General features: G+C 43.2%; 1 protein-coding gene across 2 annotated transcripts in view; it reads right to left on the reverse strand.

Moving 5' to 3' along the window:
• ANAPC4 (anaphase promoting complex subunit 4) overlaps positions 1–25,655 on the reverse strand; it is a 103,601-nt gene that overhangs the window by 37,087 nt on the left and 40,859 nt on the right. For both annotated transcript variants that reach the window (XM_068240857.1, XM_068240856.1), the window contains exons 10-16: positions 24,878–24,961; positions 20,002–20,088; positions 5,832–5,896; positions 5,696–5,738; positions 5,545–5,621; positions 5,341–5,441; positions 3,837–3,888 (exon numbers count right to left, since the gene is read on the reverse strand). In XM_068240857.1, the coding sequence (XP_068096958.1) occupies positions 3,837–3,888; positions 5,341–5,441; positions 5,545–5,621; positions 5,696–5,738; positions 5,832–5,896; positions 20,002–20,088; positions 24,878–24,961 (509 nt within the window). The remainder of the gene's footprint in view (positions 1–3,836; positions 3,889–5,340; positions 5,442–5,544; positions 5,622–5,695; positions 5,739–5,831; positions 5,897–20,001; positions 20,089–24,877; positions 24,962–25,655) is intronic.

Raw genomic sequence — 25,655 nt, forward strand, 5'->3', positions numbered from 1 at the left:
TGAAGACTTTGGAGTGGCCTAGTCAAAGTCCTGACCTGAATCCTATTGAGATGTTGTGGCATGACCTTAAAAAGGTGGTTCATGCTAGAAACCCCTCAAATAAAGCTGAATTACAACAATTCTGCAAAGATGAGTGGGCCAAAATTCCTCCAGAGCGCTGTAAAAGACTCGTTGCAAGTTATCGCAAACGCTTGATTGCAGTTATTGCTGCTAAGGGTGGCCCAACCAGTTATTAGGTTCAGGGGGCAATTTCTTTTTCACACAGGGCCATGTAGGTTTTGAGTTATTTTTCTCACTAAATAATAAAAACCATCATTTAAAACTGCATTTTGTGTTCAATTATGTTATCTTTGACTAATAGTTAATGGTTTTTGATGAGCAAAAACATTTAAGTGTGACAAACATGCAAAAGAATAAGAAATCAGGAAGGGGGCAAATAGTTTTTCACACCACTGTAACTCAGGAGAACCGAAAGGAGAATAGCACCCATTATTGTAAACATTGAGCACAATGAAAAGACCATTGACCAAAGGTTATTGGTTATCAATGTAAGTGAGCGAGGGCTGCCACTTTTTTGGAAAGACCTCCAGAGTGTCATTGATCACAGCGGTCTTTCAGAGATAAGAATATTGGTAACCATGTCTATGAGCAGATCCAACAAAAGATTTGAGTGCTGCAATTGCCTTGCAATGTGGAGCCTGACAACCTTGGCAATATTCTGCACTAATAAATGTTTGGGGAATATCCAACCCCAGGGCTTATCTCCAAGTAGACGCATTAGGGGTCAATTGGATCAGTTTTATCCAGGACAGAGAAAATAAGGGCATATACTTTTACCTAGTACGCCTTTACCACCGGGCAAACCGGGACCAATGTTGAAAACAAAGGCGAGTTGGCTGCCAAGATGGGGCGTGTAGCTTATCTGAGGTGAGTTAAGTACGTGTAGAAATCAAATATTTGTTAAATATGGAAGAAATAACTACTGCCCCTGAATAGGGTGTTACAACGTTTAGCCCAGCGGGACATCGTAAGAGATGAGTTCAGATCTTGATCTCAGCAGAGCATAGCAGGGAGTTATGTAGGTTTCAGTGGCTGTGAGAAAATAGAATACAAATATGAGATCAGTCCTCCCTCAAGAAAGCAACGATCGCACCAGGTGTCTAAAGGGGCCCATACACCTAACGATTTTCCCGCCGAAATACGGCCGTTTCGATCACAGTGATCGTAACGGTTGTGAAAACGCTGCGCACACCGCTGACAGAACGATGGATTTCCGTCCGAAATCTGTCGACTCCCGTCGATCCATCCGTGCGGAAGATTTTTCTCGGGTCGGGAGTGCGTCAATAGTGGCGTTCGAATGCCCGCCAACCGACGCAATACAGCGGAGATACATTACCTGCTCCGCCGGCGCGAGTCCCCGCTGTCACCTCCCGGCTGGCATCTTCTCCCATCACCTTCCGCATCACGCCATCAGTGTATAGCTTCCTGTGTCACTGCAGTGACAGCGGAAGTACAACTAGAGGGCGCTCTATTTGAACTTCCGATGTCACTGGAGTGACAGAAAGTTATACGCAGATGCCGATGGGAGAAGATGCCAGCCGGGAGCTGATGCGAAGAATATGCCGGGACCAGGCGGAGAAGAAGACAGCAGTGGACCAGGGGACTCCCGCCGGCCGGAACAGGCAATGTATGCAGGGGGGGTTAGCAGCGGCAGCTCCACAGATTGTGATCGGTTTTAGGCTGAAATCGATTCACAATCTGTTTGCAGTAAGGTGGCCATACGATCGAATCTGATCAGAGAGGGATCTATCTTTTGGTCGAATCTGATGGCAAATCGACCAGTGTATGGCCACCTTTAGCATGTCAGCTGAATATTGCAAGCAAACTGGGTATAAATGACCTATGCCATATAATGGAAGAGCTGGATAGCCAGGAAATATTCCGATAGGGGGAAAGAGGTTGCAGTCCTGAACTGCTCCCATGTCGGAATTTCGCCATCAATCAGTAAATGTTTGAGTAGAGAGATACCACTTGATTTCCACCACAGGAAGGACCTTGGCTCTAGTCCCGGCTTAAAGGCTGGATTACCAAATATTGGGGTGAGCGGTGGCAGAGCCGACTGTACTTGCCTAGCAAAGCGCACCCTTTATCATAAAGTTTGGAATGATATGAAAGGGTTGAAAGGTGCTCAATAGCAGCTAGTTTTTGACCCATAGTCCACATCATTAGTGGGAGACTAGTAGGGTCAATGAGGTAATTTTGGATTTGGACCCATAGAGGTGCGTTCTGATCAGCATGTGCTGCAGCCAGCTGTGCCACCTGGGCAGCCCTGTAATTATATAAATCTGGGACCCCGAGTCCACCCTTATCTCTGTGCCCGTATATTGCTTTATTTCACTATTCTTCTTTTCTTTTGGTTCCAAAACTCATGTTATCCACAGTCTTTCACTTAGGGCCTGAGCCCACTAAAGCTGGCCATACACTGGCCCGATTTGCGGCCATTTCGACAGCAGATTCGATCACTGGGATCGAATCTGCTGCCAATCGTTTGCGGTAAACGCACCCGCCGATCTGATTTCCTCCCGAAATCGGATCGGTCCGTCGATCGCGCCGTGCGGAAAAATACCGTCGATCGCCCGCGGGTAGGGAGAGCGTCGCTAGCGGCGGCCGATCAGGTATACATTACCTGACGCTGGCTCCCGGGCATCTTCTCCGCGCTGCATAGCTCTGTTCCTGCGTCCATCCCAGCGTACATTAAATTCCTGTGTCACTGCAGTGACCAGGAAGTTCAAATAGAGGGCGCTCTATTTGAACTTCCTGGTCACGGAGTGACACAGTGTACGCTGGGATGTGGTGCGGGGTGCAGCGCGGAGAAGAGGACCCGGAGCCAGCTTTAGGTAATGTATACGGGGGGGACAGGCGGCAGGCTGAAACCGATTCACAATCTGTTTGCAGTAAAGGCAGCCATACGATCCCTCTCTGATCAGATTCGATCAGATAGGGATCTGTCAGCTGGTCGATCTAATGGCGAATCGACCAGTGTATGGCTACCGTAACTCAGGGCCTTAGGTCAGTAGTACATCAATGTTACAGATGCTGAAAAACAGACAGAAGAGGACACAACTGTGTGGGCTCAGGCCCTTAGTAAATAAAAACTCTATTGTCTCTTGTTAATGACAGAAAGTTATGATCGAACATATTTAACCAGTTAAGTACCAGCATTTGCTGCCCCCTGAAGGACCAGAAATGACGGAACACCAGCAAATAGCTGCACATACCTGCCGCAACCGCCGTCCACCTCAGGCCACCTACTCTGCCGTCTCTACGACGGCAAAGCTCTGTGAGCCGGTCAGGAGCCGCTTTCATTGGCATGAGCCAATGGGAGTTGCTTACATTGATAGACAGGGTCAGAAGCCAATGAAATCGGCTCCTGACCTGCTCACATGGCTCTGCCATCATAGAGTCGGCAGGGTGAGTGAGCTGCGGCTAGTAGCTAGGCATGCAATAACCGGGAGCGACAGGAAAGCATGGCGGTGAGTTAAAAAACTACACCCTGGCAGCCACATCAGCGTCAGAACAGGGCGTATATTTCAACTAGCGACGTCCTTAAGTGGTTAATAGAGTGGAAAATAACTGATAAATTATATGCTTAGTTATGTAAGTTCACCAAAAAAAAGTTCTAACTCGTGCTGTTGTACATCAGGCCTACACAGTGGCAGCAACTGGCATCATAAAGAGAGTGCAAATAGGCTGGTACAGAACTAAACTCATTCAGAAAAGGTCATACAATTTTGTTTCAGTGGCTGGAAGCCAGTATTTCAAGTCGTTGGTCTTACTGTAAAAGCTCATTTGCTTTGAGGATAAAGGAACCAACAGAAGTTATCGCATCTGTAATAGAAATACATTTTTAGTTAAAATTTGTCATGGACATGCCACTAAGACATTTTATGTAGTTACTTTCAGTCTCAGTGCAGTTAGCCTAAACAAAGTGTGCTGCAAAAATGCTTCCAACCCAGCAAGCAAGAGTAGGGCATGACATTTTATACACAAACTTTAAAAGGACAAGCGAGGTGAGGAAATAAAATTCTCTCTACTTACCTGGGGCTTCTTCCAGCCCAGAGTCATGTCCCTCACCGCAGCTCTGCTCTTGTCTCCCAATGACAGCCTCTGAAGATCGCCGACCCCCATTGGGTCGGCGTATTCTGCTCATGCACGGTGATGTGGGCACATTCACACCTGACACCGGCACATTAGAGGTTGGCGATCTTCAGAGGCTGCCAGCAGGAGATGGGAGAAGACTAGAGCTGCGGTGAGGGACACACGTGAATTTTTGGGGATGGAAGAAGCCCCAGGTAAGTAAAGATAGCTGTATTTCCTCACCTCGCTTGTTCTTTAAGATAGATGGATATCTATGAAAACATGTCTTCTAATGCTCAATGGGCTATAAGTGCAGATCTTAAACAGAGAAATTACATCTAGATTTGAAGGTATGTTTACTTGCAACCCTCGTTCAACCGTACAGAGCTTGAACAGTTTTATAAAGGGAAATGGGGAAACATTGCAGTGTGCACGTGATCCAAAACTGAAACTACTGCCATAGGTGTATCTACATAATACTACTTGTACGTGCTTCTCTGTTATTTTTGTCTTTATAAACAATTGAAATCACTTTGCAGATATTGGTTTCCTCACTGTAATTAAAGTCTGTTTCTGTTGATCAGTATTAAGCAAGCCAACATAATCCCATGGTCAATCAATGTTTTAGGACAACTTCGCCAGCTATGAATAAGTCATAGAGACATTGCAGTTCTTTTTGACTTGTTCATGTATACAGTAGCTCTGTATCAAAAGATGGATAATTGTAATCACTTAAAGGGAACCTGAAGCGAGGAAAATTATTTAAAATAAACACATGATGTAGCTGCAAATGAATATTACCTACTATCCTTACTGTCAGTTCCTCTCAGAGGCTCACCATTTTCTTCTTACAGTGATCCCTTCCAGTTCTGACAATATTTTCTCAGAACTGAAATATACCAGTTGCTGTCAGTTATACATCAGCAGCTGTCAGTTACAACTGAACGTGCAAGGTAATGTCCATGTTTCCCTATGGCTCAAGTAAGCGATATTGCAGTTTAACAGTGTGCTGACCAGGAAGCTGTTAGGGGGTAATGGCCATTTTTAAAATGGACGACGAAGAATTCCATTGATCACAGTGGACAAATGGGGCGCAAGAGAGGAGAAAGAGGTTGAGTAGTAGACTACACAGGAAGTAAGTATGACGTGTGTGTGGCTATTATGACATTTTATTTTAAGTTCAGGTTCTCTTTAACTACACACCTTCAATCGCTTTGGCATCCAGGCCCAGCGGTTCATACTTCTGTTTCCACAAGGCCATCCCTTTTAGTTCGCTCAGATGAAAGAGTAAGGCTTCAGCTCCACTATAAAATTCAAAATATGGGACTGTTTTGTTACTAATGTACTATTTACTAATAGTACTACACATCACTTATATTTAATGATATCATAAGTTCGGATTTATACCTCTGTAAATGACTTATTACAAGTTTTTGAATAGTGGAGTATGAAGACTCAACAGATTGTCCAAGCTTCTTTAGGCCCTGAAAGAAGAACATTTATTTTACTTGAAAGCCATATTTTAGGAAGCAATGACACAATAATAGATGCTACTTACTTTAATAGTCAGTTGGTTCATCAGCAATGCTTGGAGCTCTGGACTGAAAAGAAGCAAAAAACAAACTGTAAAATGCACCATTAAAAATATAATGCTGTGTGTTGTACTTACTTTTGCTTCTAATAAGAAGTATTACCTGGCTTTACCCCACAGGAGTAGCTGCATGAATTCATCCTGTACGGAGGTTGTAGTATTTTTTTCCTGAAAGAATAAAATATGAAATAAATTCTTACTAGAAGTAACCATGTATTTAATATACCTAAACACAATATACTCAAGTGACTAACTGTATTTCCTAAGAAATTACAGTAACAGATATTATCTAAAACATATACGTTGTACAGAGGGTTAAAGGACAACCAAGGTGACATGTGACATGATGAAATAAACATGTTTATGTACAGTGCCAAGCATACAATTATCGTATATACTCGAGTATAAGCCGAGTTTTTTAGACCCCAAAAAATGGTCCAAAAGTGGGGATCTCGGCTAATACTCGAGCCACTCGTTTCTGACACCACCTCCCTATGCTGGCAGTGATGGCTGTGGGTCCCCCGGCACAAGCAGAGTGCTGTCTGCTAACTGCACGCGCCCTTGGCTTGATTAACGGCTGTTAGATAGCTGCATGCTGCCCCAGTCTCCCCGGCAGACCGGAGGAGTATGCAGTAGTTCCCTCTGTGTTCCGCCCCCCCAGCCGAGTGTCCACGGCTTGCCTGATGAACGGCCATTAGATGGCCGTGTGTGCCAACCACGATACCTGCCAGAAGTAGTATTGAGTAGTTCCGCAGACACCCTGTGTTCCTTCGGTCCCCCTCCGAGAGTTCCCCGGCAAAAGCAAAGCCCTGTATGGTGCTTTTACTTGCTAGTGAGCACCACAATGATTTCTCTTTAGCTTGCAAATTGTTTCTGGTTGTTATGACGCCCTCTAGTAGAGCCTGTGAACACAAGCACATCTGCAAGGGGATAGACTTACAAGCTAAAGAGAAAACACTGCGGTGCTGGCTAGTGAGAAAAAGCACCATACTGCTTTTGCCGGGAAACACTCGGATGGGGACAGAAGGAACATAGAGGGTCTGCGGAACTACTCTAATCTACTTCTGGCAGGTAGGGTGTCGGCACACGGCCATCTAACGGCCGTTAATCACTGACACTCAGTGGGACGGGTCACAGAGGGAACTACTACATACACCTCCGGTCTGTCGAGTTAGGGGGGTGAGCAGCAGCACATGGCTAACTGCCGTTAGTCAGGTAAGCCAAGGGCACAGTTAGCACTGCAGGGAGCACTGTGCTTATACCGGTGGGACAATAGTAAGTAAATCTACCACACAGCTATCTACATTTGCCAGGGGGCACCATATACAGTGGCTTGCAAAAGTATTCGGCCCCATTGAAGTTTTCCACATTTTGTCACATTACTGCCACAAACATGAATCAATTTTATTGGAATTCCACATGAAAGACCAATACAAATTGGTGTACCCGTGAGAAGTGGAACGAAAATCATACATGATTCCAAACATTTTTTTTACAAATCAATAACTACAAAGTGGGATGTGCGTAATTATTCAGCCCACTTTGGTCTGAGTGCAGTCAGTTGCCCATAGACATTGCCTGATGAGTGCTAATGACTAAATAGAGTGCACCTATGTGTAATCTAATGTCAGTACAAATACAGCTGCTCTGTGACGACCTCAAAGGTTGTCTAAGAGAATATTGGGAGTAACAACACCATGAAGTCCAAAGAACACACCAGACAGGTCAGGGATAAAGTTATTGAGAAATTTAAAGCAGGCTTAGGCTAGAAAAAGATTTCCAAAGCCTTGCACATCCCACAGAGCACTGTTCAAACGATCATTGAGAAATAGATGTAGTATGGCACAACTGTAAACCTACCAAGACAAGGCCGTCCACCTAAACTCACAGGCCGAACAAGAACGCTGATCAGAAATGCAGTGAAGAGGCCCATGGTGACTCTGGACGAACTGCAGACATCTACAGCTCAGGTGGGGGAATCTGTCCATAGGACAACTATTAGTCGTGCACTGTACAAAATTGGCCTTAATGGAAGAGTGGCAAGAAGAAAGCCATTGTTAACAGAAAAGCATAAGAAGTTCAGTTTGCAGTTTGCCACAAGCCATGTGGGGGACACAGCAAACATGTAGAAGAAGGTGCTCTGGTCAGATGAGACCAAAATGGAACTTATGGCCAAAATGCAAAATGCTATGCGTGGCGGAAAACTAACACTGCACATCACTCTGAACACACCATCCCCACTGTCAAATATGGTGGTGGCAGTATCATGCTCTGGAGGTGCTTCTCTTCAGCAGGGACAGGGAAGCTGATCAGAGTTGATGGGAAGATGGATGAAGCCAAATACAGGGCAATCTTGGAAGAAAACCTCTTGGAGTCTGCAAAAGACTTGAGACTGGGGTGGAGGTTCACCTTCCAGCAGGACAACGACCCTAAACAAAGTCAGGGCAACAATGGAATGGTTTAAAACAAAACATATCCATGTGTAAGAATGGCCCAGTCCAAGTCCAGATCTAAATCCAATCGCAAATCTGTGGCAAGATCTGAAAACTACTGTTCACAAACACTGTCTATCTAATCTGACTGAGCTGGAGCTGTTTTGCAAAGAAGAATGGGCAAGGATTTCAGTCTCTAGATGTGCAAATCTCTCGCAGGAAGGGCAAGAAAGGAAGAGAAGGAAGACCAGACGGGCAGGGAAGAAACATAGAGCCAGGTGGCCTAGCACAGGGAGGGAGGGGACACGGAGTGTGGTGAATCTCGCTCAGTATGTTCTTTCGGATGTGGAGAAGGGCCTTTCTTTTGCACCAACTAAACATATGAATGTTTTTGAAACTATAGTTAATGTAAACAGATTTATTAGAGCTGTTCTACTCCGAAAGCATTTCCTTTATAGTGAGGAAGTCAAGGGTCGGGTTGATAGAGCTATGAGCGGTGTTGATGATATTGGAGATTTCAAGGAGTTAAGTGCAAGGTGGGCCTTAGATTCTTTGGCCACAGAAAGCACTGGCTTAGTCTCCTTAGACGATGTCAAGTCGATCCTTGCTCGTAACCCGTCCTTTTATCCCCTGGCTAGCCGAACACACCATGTGGAAACTTTTCAAGAGTTGGTGGAGAGAGATTTGGTGGAATTGGAAGGGGCTTTGAGTAAAAACAGACCGAATCTGTCATACCAGGAGTGACAGGCCCTCTCTAATCTTCAGAGTAATTCTAGCATAGTTATCCGCAATGCGGACAAGTGGGGTGCTTTCGTTGTCCTGGATAGTGACAGTTACAGGTCTGAGGCCCTTAGGCAACTGAATGACTCTACGGTATACCAAAAATTGGGGGCAGACCCTATGAGAGTTTTTCAGAGAGAACTGTTAGATCTTTTGTCTTTTGGACAAAGTTTAGGTCTGCTGGATCAAAAAATGATGGAATATTTGGGTGTCTCCGATCCGATCACCCCAATCTTCCACCATCTTCCCAAGATCCACAAACCGGGCGTTCCCCCGGAGGGCAGGCCCATTGTGGCTGGCATTGGCTCTCTGGGGGAGCGCCTGAGTGAGTGGGTAGATTCAATGTTACAGCCACTGGTTAGGCGCCTCCCAGGCTATATTAGAGACACCAAACATTTACTCTCTAGTTTGAAGAGTTTTATGTGGAAAAAACATTATGTATGGATTACCATTGATGTGAAGGCCCTATATTCATGTATCCCCCACAGTTTGGCTATTGAAGCTATCAGGTATCATCTTGAGAGATACTCCTCCTACTCTGGAGATCTCCGAACCTTTATACACTTGGCTGTCGAGTACCTCCTGACCCGCAATTACTTCATGTTTGATGGCGGCTTCTACCTCCAGGAGATGTGGCGCCTCCATGGGGGCCAAGTTTTCTCCATCTCTGGCCAACCTCTATATGGGGTGGTGGGAGGAGTGCCACGTCTTTGGGGGTGGGGGTCGCCTCCTGGGGAGTGTTGCGTGGTATGGGAGGTACATCGACGACCTATTGTTGGTCTGGCAGGGACCTCCTGAGGATATCCCCGCCTTTGTGGGTGACCTGAACAATAATTCTTTAAATTTGCGGTTCACTCACAATTGGGGGGTGAGTTCAGTAGACTATTTAGATGTCACTTTAGTGGGGGATCCTGTCCAGGGGAGAGTGCATTCTAGGACATTTCGAAAACCCTGTAGTGGCAATACCACTCTCCGGGCCACGAGTTGCCATCCGAGGCATACTATTTGTGCGGTCCCTGTGGGTGAATTTATCAGGGCGCGACGCAATTGCTCGGAGGATTCGTGGCTCGGGGAAGAATTTAAGAGGGTGGAGAATAGACTCTTGGATAGAGGTTATCTTGGGTGGATGATTAATAAGGGAAAAATTAAGGCCAACCAAAAAAGTCGGGATCACCTGCTGACAACAATTGGAGGAAGGGACACCACAGACAATAGGTCCACCTTTGTTACAACTTATAGTGTGGAATTCAGCAGGATAGTTTCCATCTTAAAAAAGTATCTCCCTGTGCTAAAGGGGGATGAGGATCTGCACATCATCCTACAACAGGGAGTACGATTTGCCAGCAGGCGTGCCCCCACTTTAGCCCAATCCCTTTCGCCTAGCCTGTTTGAGTCTAGACCCAGATCCTCAACCTGGCTTAGTTTGTCTGGTTCCTGTGGTGTACATAAGCGCACACGGGAAGCAATATCAACCTCAAATGGACGTAAGTTTCCAATCAAAGAATTCATCAATTGCGGCACACCATATGTGATATATCTTATCACGTGCACGGAGTGTTCCCTACAATATGTGGGGTGCACTACCAGATCTTTACGTGCCAGAATTGGTGAACATTATTGCGGCCCAGGCTGGCTTAGTTCCAACATTTCTAATGTAGCGAAGCATTTTCGCCAGGTCCATGGTGGCAATATGGCTTCTTTCTCCTTCCATGGCCTGGAAAGGATTCTCCCAGCTCAGAGAGGGGGGGATTTGGTTAAACGACTTACTAGCCGAGAGGCTTTATGGATCTTTAGACTAGGAACAAGAACCCCCAAGGGTTTAAATTCCCGTTGGGATTTGGCATTGATAACGTAATCTAGAGTTGCTCCTTTATCTTTGTTCTTTCGGCTCTTATACTGTCTGTTTTTATTTATCTTATTTTATGAGCTTTTCTATATACTTTTAAATAAAACCTGATGGAGTGTAGACATACCGTATAGGACACATTATCCGAGAGAGCTGTTTCCCTCTGAGATGTGAATATCCCTTCCTGGATGTGGTGACTAAGGGGAGTGTCTGCATTTGCGGGACCTCCCCCACCACAGGAGGATGGTATATATGGTGTCCAGTGTCATTGATTTTTTAGCTATGAGTAAGAACCGTTTGGTTCGAAACATGTCAGCTATATGATGTGTGATTTGGTGTGGATACGTCCATAATAAAGGAACTTGATCAAGGGATATCGTGCGGACATCCCCCTTCTTTGCTTTTGTCTAGATGTGCAAAGTTGGTAGAGACCTACCCTAAAAGACTGGCAGCTGTAATTGCAGCAAAAGGTGGTTCTACAAAGTATTGACTCAGGGGGGCTGAATAATTATGCACACCCAACTTTACAGTTATTTATTTGTAAAAAAAAATTTGGAATCACGTACGATTTTCGTTCCACTTCTCACGTGTACACCACTTTGTATTGGTCCTTCACTTGGAATTCCAATAAAATTGATTCATGTTTGTGGCAGTAATGTAACAAAATGTGGAAAACTTCAAGGGGGCCGAATACTTTCGCAAGCCACTGTACCTCAAGGAATTCCTAGGCTTCAGTGCTGGCCAAGTTGCTGCATACTATCTGTGCCTTTGCTGGCTGAAATCTATAAGCAGAGTGCACTCTGTACATGGGAATAGGGTGAGGGGAGGTGGGCAGAGGGCCTTACTAACTACATTCTGCTCTGGCGCTCAGATTGGGATATTCGTGGGTGGCACATGGCCAACAAATTCTGCCCAATATCTGCACACAACCATCAAAATCAGTTAAAGTCCACACAAAACCTGCATGAGGCGGGGGCCGAAAGTACTGTGCACATGGGGGGCTTACACCCCCGGCTTATACTCGAGTCAATTTTTTGCATATTTTTTAGGTAAAAGTTGGGGGGGGGTCGGCTCATACTTGAGTATATACGGTAACTAGGCTGTGTTCCTTCTTTTCTTTCTCTGCCTGAAAAAGTTAAACATCAGGTATGCAAGTGACAGTTTCTGCTTGGGTCGGATTGGGTCAGACTATAGCATAACCCTCACTGATAAGCAATTACAGCCATAAAACACTTTCCTGTAAGTAAATGGCTTGAGAGCAGGAATGAGATAAAAAGGGTGAATAATTCATACATTTGAGCTCTGACATACTTGAATGAAGGTGTAATTGAGCAGAGACAATGAAACAGCAAACACAGAATAACTAGATTTAAATATAAAATAAAGTTGTGGGATATCTAAAAAAGTCATTTTTAGGATACTGAGGATAGATACAATTGTTTTTCATCAGCTTATTTCCACCTCGGATGTCCTTTAAAGGGACATTGAAGCGAAAAAAAAATTATGATCTAATGATTTGTATGTGTAGTACAGCTAAGAAAAAAAACATTAGCAGCAGAGACACAAGTCTAATAGTGTTTCCAGTAAAGGAAGAGCTAAGAAACTCCAGTTGTTATCTATGCAAATTAGCCATTGAGCGCCACGACTTTGAGTCACAGAGAACTCTGCCAGACACTTGAGATAATAAGCTTTAAAAGACAATGGCCTCAATTCACTAAGCTTTATCAAACACTTTACCAAACGTTTGATAATTTACCTCATAGGTAAAATCTAATTTTGAATTCACTAAGGTGTTATATATTTATTGAAGGTTTTGTCGATAAAACATTCAATAAATCTGTACCACCTTAGTGAATTCAAAATTAGATTTTACCCATGAGGTAAATTATCAAACGTTCGGTAAAGTGTTTGATAAAGCTTAGTGAATTGAGGCCAATGCATCTTTTTTTCCCTCTGCAGGGAAGATTTTCCAGAGCAGGCTAGTGAACTTTTGAACCCATTTAGAATGCCGAGTAGTGTCTGAACAGCAAATATTAGAGAATGATGCAATGTTATAAAAAACACTATATAACTGAAAATAAAAATATTAAAATATTTTCTTTGCTACTAAAATTCTAGTAATTATCTGTATTACACAACCAATTCATTATATCATAATTTTTTTTTCGCTTCAGTGTCTCTTTAAGTGACAACCCAAAGCTAAGACTGACATATCATACGTACTGAAGTTTCCTCAAATTCCCGATATTGGAATCTTGGTGCCTATAAATTAAGGGGAGACCAGGAGCCTGGTGGTGCAGTACCATTAGGTCATATGTGGTAGGACAGAAATGTGGGTGTATAATACTCACAAGGGTGGTCTACAGATCCTGCAGCCACCCTATGCACCTACGGGGAAATAACTGTCCCCGTTCAGTTCTCCAGATCTTTCAAGACCTGGGTGGAAAGAAAGAAAGAAAGAAAGATAGATACAGTGCTGTGAAAAACTATTTGCCCCCTTCCTGATTTCTTATTCTTTTGCATGTTTGTCACACTTAAATGTTTCTGCTCATCAAAAACCGTTAACTATTAGTCAAAGATAACATAATTGAACACAAAATGCAGTTTTAAATGATGGTTTTTATTATTTAGTGAGGAAAAAAACTCCAAATCTACATGGCCCTGTGTGAAAAAGTGATTGCCCCCCTTGTTAAAAAATAACTTAACTGTGGTTTATCACACCTGAGTTCAATTTCTGTAGTCACCCCCAGGCCTGATTACTGCCACACCTGTTTCAATCAAGAAATCACTTAAATAGGAGCTATCTGACACAGAGAAGTAGACCAAAAGCACCTCAAAAGCTAGACATCATGCCAAGATCCAAAGAAATTCAGGAACAAATGAGAACAAAAGTACTGTAATTGAGATCTATCAGTCTGGTAAAGGTTATAAAGCCATTTCTAAAGCTTTGGGACTCCAGCGAACCACAGTGAGAGCCATAATCCACAAATGGCAAAAACATGGAACAGTGATGAACCTTCCCAGGAGTGGCTGGCCGACCAAAATTACCCCAAGAGCGCAGAGAAAACTCATCCGAGAGGCCACAAAAGACTCCAGGACAACATCTAAAGAAATGCAGGCCTCACTTGCCTCAATTAGGGTCAGTGTTCACAACTCCACTATAAGAAAGAGACTGGGCAAAAACGGCCTGCATGGCAGATATCCAAGGCGCAAACCACTTTTAAGCAAAAAGAACATTAAGGCTCGTCTCAATTTTGCTAAAAAAACATCTCAATGATTGCCAAGACTTGTGGGAAAATACCTTGTGGACCGCCGAGACAAAAGTTGAACTTTTTGGAAGGTGCGTGTCCCAGTGCTGGGCCGAAATTACGCATTAGCGTAATTACGCATCGTAATTCACTACAAATGCACCGTAAGCGTTACGTGTAAGGTTACGGTATTACGCGTAATTACGCGTAGACCGTAGGTTACGTTATTACGCGTAACAAATTACGCGCAAGACAGTAAACTCCCATTGAAATTACACAGTCTGCCGTAATCGCGTAATATTATGCTCCCGTATAATATAAAAAAGCCGCCGACTTTAAGGGTTAATAGCAAAGCCTCCTTAAGTGCTAAGAGCCTCAAATTTGGAGAATATATTAAGGAGATCAGAAGGATCAGAAGGAAAATTTTTTTTTTTTTCAAAAAGACCTTATAGTTTTTGAGAAAATCGATTTTTAAGTTTCAAGGGCAAAAATGTCTTTTAAATGCGGAAAGTGTCAGTTTTTTTTGCACAGGTAACAATAGTGTTTTATTTTCATAGATTCCCCCAAGTGGGAAGAGTTTTACTTACTTCGTTCTGAGTGTGGGAAATATAAAAAAAAAACGACGTGGGGTCCCCCCTCCCAGACCTCTTTAACCCCTTGTCCCCCATGCAGACTGGGATAGCCAGAATGCGGAGCACCGGCCGCGTGGGGCTCCGCACCCTGACTATACCAGCCCGCATGGTCCATGGATTGGGGGGTCTCGGAAGGGGAGGGGCAGCCAAGCTTTCCCCTCCCCCTCCGAGCCCTTGTCCAATCTAAGGACAAGGGGCTCCTCTCCACCTCCGATGGGCGGTGGAGGTGGAGGCCGCGATTTCCTGGGGGGGGTTCATGGTGGCATCTGGGAGTCCCCTTTAAAAAGGGGTCCCCCAGATGCCCACCCCCCCCCCTCCCAGGAGAAATGAGTATAGAGGTACTTGTACCCCTTACCCATTTCCTTTAAGAGTTAAAAGTAAATAAACACACAAACACATAGAAAAAGTATTTTAATTGAACAAAAAACATAACCACGAAAAAAGTCCTTTAATATTCTTAATTAACCATTAATACTTACCTTAACTTCTGATTTGAAGGAACCCCATTGGTCTGCTAAGGACCAATGGGGCTCCTTGGAGCCCAAATACAAAGATGCTTTCGAGAGCTCTGAGCTATATAGCTCAGAGCTCTGTCGGGTTTAGGACGCTAAGTCCTCGCCGGCTCCGCTGCCCTCCCCGCCTCTCCCACATGTCACCTATATACTTGCTGGCACCCATGGGTGCCAGCATGTATATGGGTGACAGGTGTGGGCGGAGTGGACGGCGGGAGCCGGCGGGGACTTAGAGTGTATGCGGCGGCCGGCGGGTGAGCGGCGAGTGACGTCGGGTGCGGTGGTGTTACAAAGTAACAAAGTTGTTACATTGTAACAACTTTGTTACATTGTAACTGATTAGTATATTTCCGAGGATATTGCGTGGGAACTGGCTTTTAAAGGGACAGGTAAGTATTAATGGTTAATTAAGAATATTAAAGGACTTTTTTTCGTGGTTATGTTTTTTGTTCAATTAAAATACTTTTTCTATGTGTTTGTGTGTTTATTTACTTTTAACTCTTAAAGGAAATGGGTAAGGGGTACAAGTACCTCTATACTCATTTCTCCTGGGAGGGTGGGGGGACTCCCAGATGCCACCATGAAACCCCCCCCCCCCCCAGGAAATCGCGGTCTCCACCTCCACCGCCCATCGGAGGTGGAGAAGAGCCCCTTGTCCTTGGATTGGACAAGGGCTCGGAGGGGGAGGGGAAAGCTTGGCTGCCCCTCCCCTTCCGAGACCCTCCAATCCATGGACCATGCGGGCTGGTATAGTCAGGGTGCGGAGCCCCACGCGGCCGGTGCTCCGCATTCTGGCTATCCCAGTCTGCATGGGGGACAAGGGATTAAAGAGGTCTGGGAGGGGGGACCCCACGTCGTTTTTTTTTAATATTTCCCACACTCAGAACGAAGTAAGTAAAACTCTTCCCACTTGGGGGAATCTATGAAAATAAAACACTATTGTTACCTGTGCAAAAAAAACTGACATTTTCCGCATTTAAAAGACATTTTTGCCCTTGAAAATTAAAAATCGATTTTCTCAAAAACTATAAGGTCTTTTTTAAAAAAATTTTTTCCTCTTATTCCTTCTGATCTCCTTAATATATTCTCCAAATTTGAGGCTCTTAGCAATTAAGGGGGCTTTGCTATTAACACTTAAAGTCGGCGGCTACCTAACATTGATCCATGCGTCAACTTTTCCGCTTGGCAGCATGATGTTCAGCGCTGCGTAATATGTTGGCGCTTTATAAATACAATAAATAATAATAATAATAATGACCTTACGCATTAATTGCTAGTAGGATTTTACGCGTAAGCCTATAATGTAACAACCTGAATTACGGTATTCTTATGCATAATTGCGTAAGGTCTATGCGTAATTACAGACATGTACCGTAATTGAATGTCTACGCCGTAAGCGTAATTCCGTAATGCGTAATAGCGTAAAATTACGCGTAATGATCCGTAAGCGTAGCTTTTTCCATTACGCCCAGCACTGGCGTGTCCTGTTAAATCTGTCGTAGAAGTAACACAGCATTTCAGCAAAAGAACATCATACCAACAGTAAAATATGGTGGTGGTAGTGTGATGGTCTGGGGTTGTTTTGCTGCTTCAGGACCTGGAAGGCTTGCTGTGATAGATGGAACCATGAATTCTACTGTCTACCAAAAAAATCCTGAAGGAGAATGTCCGGCCATCTGTTCGTCAACTCAAGCTGAAGCGAACTTGGGTGCTGCAGCAGGACAATGACCTAAAACACACCAGCAAATCCACCTCTGAATGGCTGAAGAAAAACAAAATGAAGACTTTGGAGTGGCCTAGTCAAAGCCCTGACCTGAATCCTATTGAAATGTTGTGGCATGACCTTAAAAAGGCAGTTCATGCTAAAAAACCCTCAGGGCTCGTTTCCACCATAGCGAATCCGCATGCGGCGATGAGATGCGGATTCGCTTGTTACACTGAAGTGGCCGGGGCTGTTTCCACATGTGCGGCGTGCGGGAGCGATTTGGCGGCGGGCCAAATCAGCACGACGGGACCCACAGAATTCGCCTGCGTCGGGAATCCGTGCGAATCGCCGCTAATGTATTTAATAGTAAAAACGCATGCGTTTGTTACATGCGTTTTTACCCGCGATTTCGCACCTTTTTCAATGTTATTTTGCCCTGGCAGTGTCATGGTTAAAAATCGCGGGTAAAAACGCATGCGGAAACGCATCCGCATGCGTTTTTACAAGCGTCGGAATGCCGGCGAAATCGCGTCGCAACAGTGGAAACGAGCCCTCAAACAAAGCTGAATTACAACAATTCTGCAAAGATAAGTGGGCCAAAATTCCTCCAGAGCGCTGTAAAAGACTTGTTGCAAGTTATCGCAAACGCTTGTTTGCAGTTATTGCTGCTAAGGGTGGCCAAACCAGTTATTAGGTTCAGGGGGCAATTTCTTTTTCACACAGGGCCATGTAGGTTTTGAGGTTTTTTTTCTCACGAAATAATAAAAACCATAATTTAAAACTGCATTTTGTGTTCAATTATGTTATCTTTAACTAATGGTTAACATTTTTTGATGAGCAGAAACATTTAAGTGTGACAAACATGCAAAAGAATAAGAAATCAGGGAGGGGGCAAATAGTTTTTCACACCACTGTATATGGTGGTGGTCCTCCTTTTTGCTAGTGAACCTGGAATCCGTGTTCAGATGTCTGGGAGAAATCCACGGATATCCGGGTCGTTGGTGAAACTATCTGCAGATAGCTATCCGGATATCTGCCCAACTATCTGGAATCCGGATCCGGCCGGATAGGGTAAAAATGGTCGGATACCCGAGTTACCCGGATACCCGAAATCCAGATGAGCATCCCTGGTAAGGAGGTCATCATTGGTTGGTTCCTCTATTCCTGTCAGGGTAGTGCAGCTGCAAACATGGCTCCAATAGTATGATTGCCGGCATAGATGTCTTTCTCACTGCCCCTCGAGGGATCAAACTATGCATGCCCTTGTCTTAGTAAAGGTGGGGAACAGATTACATTAGTTAGTGAGAATTATGGTATTAGATCAGCCAAACAGTCTGCGTCATTATTTCCTCTAACTTCCGTGGTTGCCCTTTTGTCTTCTGCAATGAACTTACAATGTACAACTTTTCACTAAATTTACCATTTACATTTCATATAACACAATCAAATCTCCTTTTTCTTCAGGGTAAAATAAGAAAAAAATGAAATTCGGGTAACCTTTACTCATCTTCTTCAGGTGAACACATGCACAAAACTTAATTATTCAAAACTTGATTCTACTTGTGCGTTTTATAGCGTACGAGAGAGAACGGCGCAGGAGACTTGGGCGCAGGATTCAGCCTGTATATGGCTGATCCTGCTAGCGCACAAGTCCCGGCCGTATTAAATACTATTCCCCCTCCAGGCCGCCATGGATAGCGGGGAATGAAATAATTCGGCTTCCAGCAATTGCTGGCGGCCGAATTGTTATGTTTTAAAAGTAACTTCAGCTCCGTCTTCTGACGGCGCCAAAGTTACTCCCTGTGCACCGCTATAGCCTATTTAATTCCTATTAGGTCTATGGTGGCGCCGGCTGCGCCCAAATCTCCTGCGCTGATTTCAGCGTGTTCGCGTTTTATAAGGGTAAAATGTTACATTTCCTCTAAAGGAGTAGACCGTAGCCTACAAAACATGCAGTATTATGGATAAATGTTTTATGTTTAGAGCATCTGTTAGCAAGAGAAAACACTGACTCAGTTGGACTATTCTAAGTAGACTACTGCTTTAGAAACAAATATTGTTTGCAGATATCCAGTAATAACATTATCTGAGGACTATTCATAATATCACAAAAGATGGTTTAATTCTTTTACATCAAAAAGGACATTTTACATAATTGTAACTGCCTTAAAATGTACCTTTACTGGGTGTATTTATACTTACCTGGGGCTTCCTCCAGCCCCATCACCGTCCTCCATTTACTTGATATCTCCCCCAATTAGCTAGTCATGCACTTCTGTGCATGCATGGCCTGACCACACTCCCTCACCCCGGAACTACTGCACAGGCGCATGCTCCCGGCTGTGCTACCGCGATGGGGGCTGTGCATGCGCAGAAGAGCTCTGCTGGCCACATTACCGTGGGCATATCGAGTGAACACGCAGAGAGAACGGCAAGGGAGTCAACGTACCTCGTGGGGCTGGAGAAACCCCCAGGTAAGTATACATACACCCATTAATCCAGTCTCATATGCATAGATGTATAAATATCTGCTCCTAATGCATAAATATCCTTCCTTCAATTGACCCAAATTTTTCATCCGGCCTGATCAATACTTTCAATCGACTGTAGGCTGAAATAGATCAATCAGGCATTTTTGTGCCATCGATTCCCAGCAGATGCCAACCCTGTGATCAAATTTGCCAGGGAATTGAAAATCGATGGGTGTATGGTCTGCTTAATGATTTAAAAGTCTCTATTGGTGAGAACGTAAACCTACTAGAAGGCACCTAATATACAGGAGATGCGATCTAAAGCTAATAGGATCTTCATCCATTTATATTTTACTCTAAATGTATGTCTTATGTATTTGTTTGCATGTATTTTACAATATTTCCTGGTAATGGTCCTTTAACATTAAATCCTTCGGTTTCCTCCCAAAAATCAAAAAACGTACTGATACACTGAATGGAGTCTGAGTAATGTTGGCTCTATCAGGGACATGTGTGAATGGTTCGCTGTACTTTGCAAGCTGCTGTATTACATGCTGTTGCTATATAAATAAAGGAAATGGATATCTTTTGTTCTGTAAAGCCTGTTGAGCAAACAATATGATGTAAATGCATGTGTAAATACATACCTGCACAAACTTTGTTAGTCGAGAATCCATCTGGACAAGAATTTCTTCCCAGGCTTCACACATACACGTCAGGGATAACTTTAAGTACTTAAAAACAGAAGTAATCCAAAACTGACTCATTTTGCCTAGCACTCTATGTGACAATGCATATTAATTATAATGAACATCTGCAAAAGTGATACTCTTTGTCTAAAGCAAGATAATCAAACAGTACTTTAAAAAAGAAAGAGAGCCGATTTGACAAAATACTATTTTATATTATAGAAGACATTTCATCACCATTACTAAAAGAAAACATCTTCAGTTCCAATAAAGTTAAAGCAAACCTAAACTAAAATAATTGCATGTGTAGTAGCAATGGTGTACAGATCTTTCTTGGAGTCTTACATTCTTATATTCAATTTAAGGGATTACATTTTAACTCTGAAGTGCTCATAACAGCCATGTCAGTATGACATAAAAATCTGGTTCATCGAGCTCCCAAGAAAAATAAATAATGAGCTTTATATCTTTTTAGCACTCCTTATGAGTATTGTTTTCACAGTCAGATAAATGTGTTTTGTTTCTATTTACTTCTCAGGAGTGCTGATAGGTGGCTTTGACTGCTTTTGGATACAAAAAGCACAGAGTTTATTAAAACAAACAAACTAACTAACTACTATATATACCCATGGTTATCACATTATGGAAGAAATGCCCGAATGCCCACCTTAAAGGGACCTTAAAGATTTATAAATACCTGCGGCTTCCTCCAGCCCCATAAGCTCAGATTGCTCCCATGCCACCGTCTTCTGCAGCGCTGGTACCGGGTCCCCACACTTCCGTCTGTCGCTGCCAATCTACGCAGGAGAAGTGCGCTTTTTTGAGTATCTCTCCAGCACCTGCTGGAGAGATACGTAGAGGGCGCACTTCTCTTGCGCCAGACTGGATCCGACTGACGGAAGTGCGGGGACCCGATACCGGCGCTGCAGAAGACTGAGGACAGCGGCGTGGGAGCGATCGCAGCTTATGGGGCTGGAGACAGCAGCAGGTATGTATAAATCTTTTTAGTTCACTGAGCTCTGGTACACTTTAACCACTTCACTTCCCCACCGGGGATGAGTAACTACATCCCTGCAAATTTCAATGTCTTCTTGCAAGGGCATAGCTACTACGTCCCACCACGCCGCAAGCTCACTACTGCCATCTCCGTGTGAATGAATTCTGCCGTTTATAAGATGACGCCTTCATTCACAAAACCCGATCCTTACACGTCCATGCATTGCTTCCTGTTCGCTTAGTAATACAAAGCATAAGGAAGTTTTGCGCGAGGGCATCTTGTGGCCAAAAAGTAAAATTACATCTACAAACTTTTTGTTCCCATTAAAAGACTTTCAACATTTAAAATTAACCCCTTACCTTCCTCACTCCCCAATAGTTACCCCCCAAAAATGTTTTGTAAAAAAAAAAAAAAAAAAATTAAATACAGTTACTTTAGGCACTGAACTTTTTGAATATTTATGTCAAGAGTGTATACTACTGCTTTATAAATTATGGCTAATTAGGGATGGACGCAAAACTAAAGATGCACCTGTATTCTCAAATAAAATATTGGCAGCATACATTGTACTAAGGAAAAATTTTAAACATTGCAATAACTGGGACAAAATAAAATGTGTGGGCTTTAATTATGGTAGCATGTATTATTTTAAAACTATAATGGCCGAAAACTGAGAAATAATGATTTTTTTTCAATTTTTTCTTATTTTTCCAGTTAACACATTTAGAATAAAATAATTTTTAGTACCCCCCAACGAAAGCCAAAGTGGTGGGGAAAAAAACAAGATAGATAGTTTTGTTGTGATAAGTAGTAATAAAGTTATAGGTGAATGTATCGAAGGAGCGCTGACAGGTGAAAATTGCTCTATTTTTTTTAGGGGGGAAACCCCTTAGAGGTGAAGGTGAGATAAGCCACATACACAAACAGAAAAAAAAATACATGTCAGTTATAGTGGCATCAGTTGTCCAAAGAGGAACTTTAACCAAGGATTGAACTTCATCTCAATCAGTAGCCAATAATTCCTTTCCGAAGAGAAATCTATACTTTTTCTCAAATAGATCAGTGGGGTCTGTATGGCTGATATTGCGGTGAAACCCCTCCCACTGTTTGATGTCAGGGCCATGACCCTGACAGATTACACACACACACACACACACACACACACACACACACACACACACACACACACACACACACACACACACACACACACACACACACACACACACACACACACACGAGATGTGCTACAAGGTTTTTTGTTTTTGTTTTTTTTGTTTTGTTTTTTTATAGACATACATCTGCACAGAGGGAGATATTGGTTGATATTGGCAGTTGGAAACAGCTGTTATTTCCCACAATGCAACAAGGCTCACAGACAGGAAACTGTCTGGACCAAGGTACTGACATCACACTGTGGGAGAGGTTTCACCACAATATCAGCCATACCGACCCTCCTCTATTTGAGAAAAGGTAGACATTCCTCATGGGAAAAGGCATCTCAGCTACTGATTGGGATGAAGTTCAATCCTTGGTTACAGTTAGTTACTCTTTAATTTACAGCGGAGTAAGGACTAGCATCTTATTCAGTCAAAATAGGTTGTCCAATCGCTCGACCGCTTCCAATAGTGGGAGTCAACCAGTCATCACCTGGGCCCAGAGAAGGTGTAGACAAGCGTACTCAAAGTGAAAAATTATTGGGTCTCCACCTGAATTTAAAAGGGAACCTGAAGTGAAAATAAACTTATGATAAAATGAATTGTATGTGTAGAGCAGCTAAGAAATAGAACACTAGTAGCAAAGATATGAGTCTCTAATGTTTCCAGTACAGTAAGAGTTAATAAATCTTGTTATCTAAGCAAAAGAGCTTCTCTGAACTCTCCAACTAATTAAGGCCCCGTTCACACTTGCGTTTCTGTGCCAAACGGACCGGATGACCGGACCGGATCTGGTCCGGTTGCATCAGGTATGTATACGGCTGCGATCCGGATCCGTTTGGTAAAAGTTATAAATAAAACTATATAATTGTTGGGGTCTGGGAGGTCAGCAGAAGGTGCACCTGTAGAATCAGGTCCTCCGCTGTTTAAGCCTCACCTCCACCTCCGACATACTGCCAAACAGCTCCAGCACGTGTGTCACTGCTGCTCCACTCCAGGAATGCTTGGCCCATGTGTCCCCATCCAAAATGGCCGCTAGAATACGCATAGGAAGAGGGGTAGAACGTCAGGTGTTTGTAGCCAGTGTGTTCTGTGCTTTACGTTTCCCATTGGTTTCTATTTCCGGATAATGCAGTCAGGCTCCGGTCCGGGTGCGTGGGCCGGATGATCCGGACCCGAAAAACAGCGCATGTTGGAAAAGTGTCCGGAGTCCGGATCCGTTCTGTATGGAACGGACGCATGTGAACGTCCGCATAGACTTTGCATTGCTATGTGGAACGTACATTCCGTTTGTACAGTATACGGTCCGGATCCGATCAGGCGAATCCGGACAGCGAACGCTAATGTGAACCAGGCCTAAGTCAGAGAGCAATGCTATTTTCTGAAGCACTTATACATCAAAGAAACAATGAAAGACAACTTCAGATAAGATTTTACTGCAGGGGAGTTCAAAGGGTCATAAGCTCTGTGCTGTGCTCTGTTTCATAGTTTAAAATGCAGAGAGTAGTTTTTCAATTGCAAATATTAAAGAATGATCTAATGTTATAAAAAAAAACGCTATATACCTGAGAATAAAAATAGGAGACTCTTTTCATGGCTACTTATGTTCTATTAATTATCCGTACTATACATACAATTCAATATATCATTTTTTCTTCACTTCAGTGTCACTTTAAAGGCTATAAAATCTCAATTCTTTATTGTATCACAGCATAAGTACACACAACATTTCAGCTTGCAGGCCTTTGTCAAGTGCAACATTTTTCACGATAGTGGTCCTTTAACTACTTGAGCCCCAGAGGTTTATACCCCCTAGTGACCAGGCCATTTTTTACAATTCGTCACTTCACAACTTTAACAGTTTATTGCTCGGTCATACAACTTAACACTCAAATGAACTTGACCTCCTTTTGTTCTCAAAAATAGAGCTTTCTTTTGGAGGTACTTGATTGCTGCTGCGATTTTATTTTTTATTTTTTTAATATATAAATAAAAAAGTAGCAATGTAAAAAAAAAAAAAACATTTTATCCCCCCCCTTCCCCTTTAATTTGGCCCTACACTATGATATACACTACACTATACATACATAGGCATATGTCTATGATAAGGATTAGATTGTGAGCCCATCCGAGGGACAAGGCAAGCCTTTGTACAGTGCAGCGCAAGATCGTAGCGCTATATAATTTTTTGGGTGTTAGAGATGTAAACCACAGCCTGCCAGCACCGATCGCGGGCTGGCAGGCTGATCGCTGTTCCCTACTGTGTCTACACATGGCTCGTATGAGCTCCCGTCTAATCTCGCTCCTCACGAAATGAAGCCATATTGCGGCGCGGAGGAACAACAGAGCCACTCTGAGGCCGTCAATCTGCGTTAGGCGGTCACAGAGTGGTTAAAGTTAGTGTACAAGTTTATTTTTTTTCATTGCAATGCTATTCATTATGTAAACACTTTATACTAAGCACTACCAGACTTCAAAACCACTGTGCCCTTCATCTTCTGCCATACCTCGTGTGTTAATCATTTGAATAATGTTTAAATTATTAATTATTTTTAAACGTTCTGTTGGTATTGAAATCCACGATTCAGAACTCAGCTATTGATTAAAAAAGACTTGTTTTCAGTTAGTATTCCTTGAAAAAACAATGCTTAAAAATGAAGAATGATTTGGAGCAAATTACCTGACGTAAAGTTGAAATGTGAGTAAACTTGCGAGCCATTCGAGTCACCTCAGGTAAGTAGAAAGACAGCAGACTAGTATCTAGCTATAAAACAAAAACAAAGATGCTGAAATGAAAAGAAGACTCCAAGCCTTGCATCTATTGTAGACACCCTAAGGGCCCTTTTACACTTAGGCCTCAATTCACTAAGATCATGCTAGAGATAATAAGGCAAGAGAAAACTTACCTCCACACGTGAGAGAGTTATCTTACCTCTTCATTTTTTAAGTTACCTCTCCTGTAGTTAATTTACCTCCTCTGTAGTTAATTTACCTCCTCTGTAGTTATTTTCACATGCAGCTAATTAACAGCTTGTCTTTAACTCTGGAGTTATTTTAAGGATTGGAGAGTTAATTTAAAGACAGAAGAGTTAACTTTAGGCTTGCCTGAGGTAAAATGTTTCCTGAATACTACATGCCTTATCACCATGGTAACAACTCTAGAAGAGTTATTAAAGACAGGAGATAAGTTTAGTGAATTGAGGCCAATATCAGTTGCTCTCAGTTAAAACGGAAAGAAAACTGATTTTCAAAGTAATGCCCATGTTTTCCGTTGGCACCTTTCACACTTAATGCGTTTTAACTGAAATCTTCTTCCCAATGCACTGCTATGGAAAAACCGCGTACCAACGCGCACTAACGCATACCAACTGATTAAGTGTAAAAGGGGCCTAAGGAACTTTGATGTTCAATCCTGCAGCACAGCTCTACAGCAAAGCATGCCTGCTGCTAGCATGATG

This window comes from Hyperolius riggenbachi, chromosome 6, assembly GCF_040937935.1.
Source record: "Hyperolius riggenbachi isolate aHypRig1 chromosome 6, aHypRig1.pri, whole genome shotgun sequence".
Classification (NCBI taxonomy): Eukaryota; Metazoa; Chordata; class Amphibia; order Anura; family Hyperoliidae; genus Hyperolius; species Hyperolius riggenbachi.